Source organism: Rhea americana, unplaced genomic scaffold (genome assembly GCF_003343005.1).
Source record: "Rhea americana isolate MKP2758 unplaced genomic scaffold, rheAme1 scaffold_227, whole genome shotgun sequence".
Lineage (NCBI taxonomy): Eukaryota > Metazoa > Chordata > Aves > Rheiformes > Rheidae > Rhea > Rhea americana.
In genome coordinates this window covers 982,777-992,871 of record NW_028186343.1, presented here as the reverse complement: position 1 = coordinate 992,871, position 10,095 = coordinate 982,777, and the positions used below count along the sequence as shown (strand labels likewise).

Genomic DNA, 10,095 nt, shown 5'->3' with positions numbered 1-10,095 from the left:
AGAACAAACAAGAAAAAAACTCACAAACTTATTTTGGCTTACTGTAGCGTAACTGCTCACAGGCTGATCATGCTTCCTTGCTTGACTCTAGCAAGTCTGATTTTATTCTTATTTTTTCAGCTCTGGCCCAGCTCCATCACCTAGCAGCTTTCTCCCCAGTCCATCTCCACAACCATCCCAGAGCCCAGCAGCTGCGCGAACACCTCAGAACTTCAGTGTCCCATCCCCAGGTCCTTTAAACACTCCAGGTAAATCACCTGAGAGCTACATTGCAGAGCATGAATTGGTATGTGTTTTGGTACCTGTAATACTTCCTAGAAAACTTATCATTGCTTGGTATTATGTAAACTTTAGAACTCTGCAGACCAGACAGCATTTCAAGCAGGAGACCTGCTGCACACACCATGTGCACAACAACATGAATGAAAATCAACTTAAGCCCATTTTCTCATTGCTGAACTATGTGGKTTTTTTTTWWTTYMWTKKTTTKRAAAAAGAATCACGCTTATTTTAATTGAGCAAGGTAATAGAGACCTATTYTAGTTCCACACAGAAAGGAACCCTTAGCAACAGCCTGCAATTGTAAAGGATCTAGTTTATAATGCACCAGAATGAAGGTAAAATGAGGACCTAGGATACTGGTATATAAACTTTGGACCTTTTCAGGTAAAACTGGTATTAAATGGGAGTTGTGATTATGTCCACAAAACACGTTATTTCTACACAAAGGTTAGAGGGTTGAACAAACACATATTAACTCTGGAGGATATCTGATGGTGGATGTCAATATTTGACCTGCACTACACTTTCAGAGTTGTCATATTTCCGATCTAGATTCTGAAATATGATAATACTGTTCTGCAGTATCTTCAGTCATCCGTGTTTTGTGTAACCTTTACTTCTTGCCAGGAAATCCAAATTCTGTCATGAGTCCAGCCAGTTCTAGCCAGTCAGAGGAGCAACAGTATCTGGAGAAACTCAAACAACTATCAAAATACATTGAGCCACTCCGGAGGATGATCAATAAGATAGACAAAAATGAAGGTAAGGTCCCCTGTACTTGGTCATGTGTGTGTCTCTGTCTTCCTTTGCCTTTTTGTGATGGCTTTTATTGTCATTAAAAATGACAATAAATTTAGTTGCTGCATTTTTTTTTCATGATGGATATAAAGATATTTACTATGAAAAGTTGGTAAAATCTTCATTGTTTAAGTTTCTGTCAGTTTTCCCTTATTTTTGATCTTTTTGAGGCACATTCTGATAGAGCTTACGCAGTGAACCTATTTACGGTAAGGTGAAAAAGCTTTGATCCTCACTACTTCCTTCAGAGTTCGCTCATGTTTTCACTTTTACCAGTGTCCTGTATTTCTGTGAAAATGTCTGCAAGGCTGGAAGCTGTTCTTGTAGTCAGTGTATGTTGTTTGTCTCTCTAATACTATTTCAGATAGGAAGAAGGACCTGAGTAAAATGAAGAGTCTTTTAGATATCCTGACTGATCCTTCAAAACGGTAAATGTTTTTCCTTTTGGCTGTATATCAGTCTCTCTAGCTCTCCCAGAAATTATCCTCAGAAATACATCACTTAAGCTGAGCAAAATGTCAGCACTGCTACAGGGCCCAAGATGTGGTGTGGGGAGCAGGGATGTAGTCTGCAATCTTGCAACAACCTGCAGGATCCAGACAGAATGCATTTCATACAKGATGGGAACCAGGTTCTTATAGTCTTATTGTTTTTTGGTGTCTGTTTCCTCTGGAACTTCACATTATTTTATAGCTGGTTTCTTTTTGTATTCAAAAATTTATAGTGAGTAAAAGTTGCTAAAAGAACCTTTTTGTTGTCTGAATTCCCACAAAAATACTTTCTTGTGAGAGTCCTTTGTGTCTCAGCATTAGAACTTCTGTACGTGTCATACCATAGAAAGCTCTGTATACTTTTTTGCATATTAATCTAGCTTGCAAGTCAAGCATCCATTTGTGGGGTTTTTCGTTTTTTTTTCTTCTCACTGGTAAATTGAAAAAACTTTTTAAATAAGTTGAAGTGATAAGGGAAACTAGTCCGTATTTTGCTGCCTKTCCCAAGCTCTTTAACATGTAGACAACATAGTTTTTAACTCTGGCATTCAAGTTCTCATTTAAAATAACTGGTAAAGTTTTTGGGGATTAAATTAGTATTTCAGAAGCATTTTGAAATTTAACCCTTTATATGCTAGAATGTGATCCATTCTAAGATGCTAGATTCCTGAAACAATTTTTTTAGTTGGCATTGAAGCTGTCTGTGTGGCTCAGATAGCAGAATTCTTGAGTTGAGGAGACCCTTTTGTGGTGATGAAATTTTACCTCTTCTGCAGATGCCCTCTGAAGACATTACAGAAATGTGAAATTGCTCTGGAGAAGCTCAAGAATGATATGGCTGTGGTAAGTAATGCTTTGCATTAGCAGGAAATAAGTAATTAGTTCCTAAAAGTCCTGTGATTTGGCAAAATAATTGTTTGCATGTCTTGTTGCTCATACTGTTATGACTTGAAGTAAGGTTGGACAGAATAAGAAAACAGAAAAAATAGGCGAGTATTTGCTTCATTATGAGTRAGTCTCATTGTCTGTATCTTTTAACTGAACTTTAACAAAACTTTCAAACTGTCCTTTGTAGAAACACTCTTGAGTAATTCTTTCTATGAACTTTGGGAGCTGATTTCAGGATAACTTCCTAAATGAAAGCTGTAGAGTTTTTTGCTTATGTTACTGTATGCACAATTTTGAGAATCGTTTGCATTTTATACTTTGGAAGTTTGCTCGTACAAAATTTTGCGGAATCAATAGTAGAGATCATCTTGTGGTGATTAAGTCAAGAGGGGCTTCTTTTATGTTTTAGCCTACTCCACCACCTCCCCCGGTGCCCCCCACCAAGCAGCAATACTTGTGTCAGCCGCTTTTGGATGCTGTCTTGGCCAACATCCGTTCACCAGTCTTCAACCATTCCCTTTACCGTACCTTTATGCCGGCTATGACTGCAATCCATGGTCCGCCGATCACGTATGTATCATTGCCCTGCTGTCTGTGTTAAATGTTCATAATTTTAAGGAAAAATTATTCATTTATTTGAACTATTGAAAAAATGGATGGGTTTATTGAGGTGTATGAGTGTTGACCTTTCTGTTCTACACACACAAAATACTTGAGAATTGTGTTCTTGGCATAAAATTTTTACCTATTCTTTTTGTGGATTGTATTTTGCATAGGGCCCCCGTCGCTTCACCTCGAAAGCGGAAATATGAAGAGGATGAAAGACAGACCATACCAAATGTCTTACAAGGGGAAGTTGCAAGATTAAATCCTAAATTCCTGGTGAACCTAGACCCCTCCCATTGCAGTAATAATGGCACAGTTCATCTCATATGCAAGCTAGGTAAGCAAGAAGAAACTAAAAGCTAAGTTAAAAASAAGTGTTGAATTCAGTTCTAGAAGAGTTGCTTGTGACAGTCCTGAGGCTTGTCAGCCTGTGACTTCTATATGAAGGCCTTACTTACCAAAGCTATGGCAATGCTTGATTATGCCATTCTGTAGAGCCTGCTACAAGGAGAGTTCATTCATTCTGAATGAAGCCGCTGGTTTTGCCCTGTATAGTTTTTGTTTAAGTAGGAAATTATTTTTTCAAAGTGAATTAATTTTTATGCCTCCATAAGCCTATTTCTCCCATTTGTGCTGTGGTGCTATACTAGTAAAGGACGGTAATATTTAAGSTATTTCCAGGTAGAATGCTGTTTAATTATGCTGAAATAGTAGCATCGTTTTTTCTCTCTATATATGTTTTACTGACTCCTTAAATTTGGGTCTAAACAAAGTCTTCATGCAGTCTGTATTCCTGGTAGCGTAAAGTTTTTTTTTTTTGTAAAATATAGCATTATTTTTGTTTTTGCTTATCACTTGCCATTATGGAGTARCTGCAGCAGTGAAGCAGTGCAGTATTTAGTTGCTCACTGTAGAAGAACACTGACCAGTAGTYCTTTCTCTGCACGGAGATGGCAGTGATTAATTTCATTTGGTGTCAGGAAAGTTACTTGTTGCTAACAACAATCRTAATTCCTGATTTGGCCTGATAAGGATTTTTGGCCTTACTGACACATGAGAATTGTTCTAGCTCTAACAACCAGGACAGAGTTAGAGAAATGGCTCRTTAATATTTGGGAGGGGTTATTTCAGTTTGTACTAGTAGTCACTGACAATCCTGAATGTTGGAAAAAAGGATTTAGATTTCTTCTTTCTTGTCTCAGCTGGATAAACAAAAAGTGTTACAGTCTGAGCTTGCTTTGCTCCTGCAGTCAAACAGGGAAAATAGTGGGTTTTTTTTTGTTTGTTTGTTTTTTTTCTTTAACTTAGTTTGAGAAATGTGAACTGTTCTGGTCCTGAATATTAATACAAAAGGAATTTAATTCTCACAAATGAGACATCTATCTTACTGAAGTTCAGCTGATGAAATGGTGAAATTAGCAGAGTGCAGAAATATGAGAGATGCATCTGTGTTTGCCAGACTTTTCTTCCAAGAAGTTAGGAATGTTTTTAAAGTGAGCAATGAGATTGCATTCCAACAAAAATGGGGACTTACAACCTGGTTCTTGCTTTGGGCAGAGAGGCTAGAGACCAAGCTGACTTAAAAAAAAAAAAATAAATAAATAAAATAAATAAATAAATAAAACGAACCCTCCATACATGAAGATGTGATTCACTCTGATACGAAGTGTGTTTACATTCTAGATGACAAGAATCTTCCAAATGTCCCACCACTACAGCTCAGYGTTCCAGCAGACTACCCAGATCAAAGCCCTCTGTGGATAAAAAACCCGAGACAATATGGTATGAAGATGCTAGTGTGATATTTATTGACATGTGTTATATGATGTGTGTYGGGGGGAATGTGAGTGTCTACTGTTACTCATCTTTTTTTAATATAACTTTGTTTATCTGTTGTTTTTATTTTTCCAGCAGCCAATCCGTTTTTGCAGTCAGTGTATCGGTACATGACTTCAAAACTATTGCAACTTCCAGACAAGCATTCAGTCACTGCACTCTTAAACACCTGGGCACAGAGTATTCGTCAAGCCTGCCTGTCTGCTGCATAACATCTTGCTTCCTAAATCATGAAGAAAGAAATAGGGTCTCGACAGCTGGCCTCTTCCACATTTGACTGGAAAAATCACAGGCATTTTGGGGAGGGTACTTCAGAAGAAAGAAGCCTTATATTGTTTTGTTTCTAGGTGTCAGGTTCAGTAGAGAACCTGGTGTTAGATTTAGCTTTCATGCTTTTTATCTTCTGCCTCTGTGGACTTTTGCCAGCATTTTCGAATATCCAAATGTGTATATATGGTTCTTGAGACTGTATTAGGAGCTTTTATTGTCTTCTTAGAGAAGAAATTATTTGTGGACTTCCGTCAGGGAGTCTAACTGGTATAAGAGGAAGCAGGGGGAGAATGTCCTAATTTGCTTCAAAGCTTGCCTGGTGCCAGTATTCCTTTCACAGTGTATGTTTTGTGACYGGATATTGCCCCAGGAATAAATTAGCTGCAGCTAGAATGCGCTCACAAACTTCCTAGTGGTTGCAGGAATCTTTGCCTGTTAGCTTTGCCCAGAAATGGGATAAATGAGGGCCTTTAAGGGTATCCCTCAAATATGTGAAATTAATTTGAATAATTATATTTTGGGGAGAAAAGAGCCAAATTAAGAAAAAATATTGTATAGCTTATTTTGGTTTTTGGTTAGCATGGACCATGTGTTTCTTACTCCAGAAGAGTGAGGCAATTAGGAAGAGGGGCTATTACCATGCACACTGACTTCCCCTGTAAGCACAGCATATGTGTGGGTACTGGAGGGTTTCCCGCYGCAAAATGTTTAAAGCCCTGGGACCGTGAATCAGTGCAGCAGGCTTGTAGCTACGTATTTTTGTTTGTATGTTTACTAGGGGAAAGAATTGGTTTCTGAAGCATTTGACTTCCTAGAGGAGTTGATGCAGGTCAGTGGAAGTGCTTCCATACTACATCTGTTTGTTTAAAAAAAACTGAACTTAGCTCAGGAGTGGAACTGACAACTGTTATTTTGTGCCTTGAGCAATGAGGGGCACTCAAGTTGGTCATCAGCTGCCTTATTTTGGAGCACTTCCAATGAAAACACTTGCCATGAGTAACTGATTTTATGCATCATGTAATTATTTTATTTTCCCCATGTTTGTAGGCTCTTAATTTTCTGCTGCAGGTGAATTTCAGTTTCAGATGTTCTCATTGTATCCTGCTCCATCTCCCTGTATTGTGCAGCAAAACCTAAAGAGTAGCTGGACTCTCTTACAGTAGTGTCAAGAAATTATTATGACCTTTGTAAATCTGTGGTGTCATCAGTTTTAGGACGTTTTTAAACGTGGGTACTTAGTAAGCACTGACTGAAGCAGCAGAATGCTATCAGTATTTTGTACATGAACTAATGCATTACCTGTTTGTTTTTATTGTAATAAATTTATTATTATTCCTGTGTTGGATGCTAACGTTATACTGCTCTTCCCACGTTGATTCTTAGATACCAGTTCTGTTGTGTCCATTGGATGATGATTACTTTGTTCTATGGTAAGTGGAAATACATACGCTTTGAAGGTTAGGGCAAGAAATCGTAAATTGCTCTTCGTTCCATGCAACATTCTTCACTGTCTTCATAATGAACTGGAAGACTTAGTCAAAGTTTAGTAATGATAGCTGCAAATGAAAGATGTATTTTTTTTAACCAGTACTATTCCATGGCTGTCTCCTCCCTTATGGAGAATGAACCAGTGGCATCAATATAGTTCTAGAGGAGAGATGTTCACATTGCACAAGTTTTGTCTAGTTTCTTTAGTGTATAATCGAGTCATAAGCCAAGAAACAAGGATGGAGATGGTTGGAGTTTTTAGATACTGTCAGGCTGCCATACTGAGATGTTTATAGTATGTATTTTCTCATAGTTGTGCTAAAACATGTGCAGAAAGATGCAAAGCATAGTGTAGACATCTGTCAGGCTTTTACAGTACCTTCTCTAGTGCAGTTTTCAGAGATGTCATTATAGTAGCTTTCAGTTTTTCTTCAAACAGAATGCAATGAGATGTTACAGTAAAAGGGAGGGGTGGGGGGAAACATCCTAGTACACAGCAACATCTCAGTTGGGACACATCATGAGAACTGTTAAGTGGGCCATGTAACCCCTAGAATGTCAAATGAGTGACTTGGTGACAACATAACTGGGTTTCTTTTCTGTTGTTTACAGGTCTTGCAAAAATAATAAAAATAAATAAACCAGGCCTATTCCCAAATCCTTGGAAAGATGCACCAAAATGGCTATAAATAGGCCTTAATGTTCGGGGGCTTTATCGCATGTCAGGGCATTAAAGGTGAATTTAGAAAATGCCCCATTGGGAAAAATCTACGTATTAATGTCTTTCAGAAAAAGACAGAAATATATGTTTTCACAAATAAGATGTGAAATCAGAAACACCACGGTCTGATCCTTTACTTTATTGAAGAAATGACAGACAAAATGAATTCATAATCAACTTTTACTTGAAATATGTGATAATAGTAGCTGAAGAATCTATCATGAAAGTGTGTGTGAACTCTCAAAGCACTCAGAAGGAAACAAGATGAAGAATGTTCAGTTAAAGCGCAGTTCGATGAAGACGGCTTCTTTGAATAGCCTGTGTTCTCCTCTGTCTCTCAACAAAACTGTTCCCCAGTGTTTGTTTCAGGGGTGGCAAAATTGCCTTTTTTGTAATAGGCACTGGAGCAGCGATCAAACTGCAGAGAGGAATGTAACAAATCAATGGCATTGTGATTACTCAAACCCATTCTCTTTTTACCTTGGAAAGGTACTGGGCTAGGATCACTGTCCTACTAAGCTTGGTGATTCTGTGTGGCAGACTATCCTAGAAAGCCTGGTGTTATATCTGGCTGTGTTCTTCATGAAGTAAGGATATTGTTGTCCGTTCCTCTGCTTTTCCAAACTTACTACCTGAGGCATACCTTTTCTATGTTAAAATCTCGCTATATATTGCTTTGCTATATGAGCTGCCCTGAAGTCCTGTAGGTCCATCAGTAATAACTGGGCTCAATATAGCATATCCTGCCTTTTAGCTCACCAGGCCTGCTCAGTCTTGCTAGCTCTCAAGYTTGGTTGCTAAGGGCAGAGCATGGGGGATATGCTACTGCATGGCACACCCTTTGGGAACTGCTTGTACCTCGCACTGTCTTGAAGCAGCATACCTTTGTTTTGTGGACTCATCCTTCTTCCACTATGCTCCTATAAATATTCATGACTTAGTATTAGCATGAATTAAACTTTACCTGCATTAAATAGGTTCCTATAGTACTCTGAAATGAAGAGTGCCTTTTTGTGCTGCTTTAGGATTATTAAGCATGACATTGCTAACAAAAGTTCTTACAGGAGAGAAACTAGTTTCTTAAAAGCACAGGACTGTAAATTAACCTGATTGATTGACTTGATGTTTTCTAGTTCTTGAGAAATGATTTCCTATTCTGTATTATTTTTTATTCAGTTTTAAAAGGCTACACTTCTGCCACTTGTTTTCCAAGGAGGTCAGGTGCTGCATTAAAGGCATTTCAGGGATGAATGCAAAATGTCTGATCTCATACACACRAAGATGGTACTTACTCTCTACCTCTTCTTGATAGCATTTTTTTGGCTTAGAACAACATAAAAACCCAAACAGAAGATCTGATCTTGGGTGGAGTTGTGTTTTTTCATAAACTTGAAAAAACAAGTTACAAAAAAAACAAGTTACTTGCAAAGTAACTTGCAATAGCTGCCCTCTTTTCTAAAAGTGGCAATATTCATTTTCTGAGATACGTTCATGCAAACTGCTGGTCAATGGCATTGACTACTTTTCTTTGGTGCAGTTATCTTGCAGAATATGGTGATGCTTAAATTTGGGAAAGTGTATTTTTCTCCATCTTTCAGAACTATTGACTCCCTTGAGAATGCAGTATTGAAACTGCTCTGGCCTTGTTCTTTTTGAGCAAAGAAAAAGGGGGTTTTGTTTGATCACTTTTTTGATTACCTTTTATAAGCAAAAGCTGATCACAAAGGTATGAAATGCACCAGAGCCAATATATCTAATACTGTCATATTTGCCAACAGAACCGACTATGTATTAGTGGTCTAAATGAACTCTCCATTGTTCCCTTCTGGTAAGAATAGTGTTCTACCTCCTAAGGAGACCTGTTTTTTCCTCTCTGTTTTTTCACCTATATGAGATTTGTGAGTTTTTTTAGAATAGTGTGATCTAGGGATGGCACCTTCTTAAAGCACCAGATGTTTGAGAAGGGCTATAGGAAGCAGTATAGTTCCTGTCATTTGAGTTTTGCATATTAATTCTTGAAAAAGAGAGACTGTTGATGAATATACAAAGGCAACTTTTGAACTGATTAGGCAATTTCTCTGTTTATTCCTCTGAAGTGGTGGCAAGGAATTCATTTATCTGAAATGATATTCCCTAAATTTTTTGACTTTGAGGTCAYCTGGGCTCATCCTTCATGCAGTCCTGCTGTAAAGGAAGAGAGTCAGGGGACTGAGAGGAGTTGAAATTATGCAGGAAGAATCAAATTTGGACTTGTTTTTTAAGTTTGATGGGATTTCTCAAAGTAAAGATTGAACTTCAATGATAAGCAGCCATTTCTATTATATAGAAACTTTTTTAGTACTTACCATTTCCTAGCTGTATCCTTGTGTGACACTTTGGGCAAGCATGTGACTTCTGGATTCCTGAATAAAAATGTTTGCAGATACATACTTTGGTTTCTTTGCTAAAGGGGGAGGGGGGTGGGGAGAGAAGCAAGTAGTGGTTGTGCTGGCCTGCTAAGAGTTTTGGGAACAACTGTATGACTTCTACTTTGGAGGCAGCTGAATGTGTGTGCAGGTTATACAGAAGGACATAAGTGTCCCTCTCATCTCCCTATACGTAAGTACATATATAAATCCTTTAAACTTGAAGTGACAATAATACTGTCACTTGCTGGGAGGTATGAGTGAGAGGGATATCGAGAACTTGAATATTCTTTTTTTTTTTTTTTTTTTT

At 38.0% G+C, this 10,095-nt stretch overlaps 2 protein-coding genes across 2 annotated transcripts in view; one reads left to right on the top strand and one right to left on the bottom strand.

Moving 5' to 3' along the window:
• MED15 (mediator complex subunit 15) overlaps window positions 1–6,527 on the top strand; it is a 28,763-nt gene extending 22,236 nt beyond the window's left edge. The window contains exons 10-17 of the mRNA XM_085305847.1: window positions 121–248; window positions 910–1,044; window positions 1,445–1,508; window positions 2,348–2,414; window positions 2,869–3,029; window positions 3,236–3,402; window positions 4,749–4,847; window positions 4,977–6,527. Coding sequence (XP_085161973.1) covers window positions 121–248; window positions 910–1,044; window positions 1,445–1,508; window positions 2,348–2,414; window positions 2,869–3,029; window positions 3,236–3,402; window positions 4,749–4,847; window positions 4,977–5,113 — 958 coding nt within the window. The 3' untranslated portion in view covers window positions 5,114–6,527. The remainder of the gene's footprint in view (window positions 1–120; window positions 249–909; window positions 1,045–1,444; window positions 1,509–2,347; window positions 2,415–2,868; window positions 3,030–3,235; window positions 3,403–4,748; window positions 4,848–4,976) is intronic.
• A 2,410-nt stretch (window positions 6,528–8,937) lies between these two features.
• CCDC74B (coiled-coil domain containing 74B) overlaps window positions 8,938–10,095 on the bottom strand; it is a 4,724-nt gene continuing 3,566 nt past the window's right edge. Inside the window, exons 7-8 of the mRNA XM_085305826.1 lie at window positions 9,726–9,782; window positions 8,938–9,564 (exon numbers count right to left, since the gene is read on the bottom strand). Of these exons, the coding sequence (XP_085161952.1) occupies window positions 9,552–9,564; window positions 9,726–9,782 (70 nt within the window). The 3' untranslated portion in view covers window positions 8,938–9,551. The remainder of the gene's footprint in view (window positions 9,565–9,725; window positions 9,783–10,095) is intronic.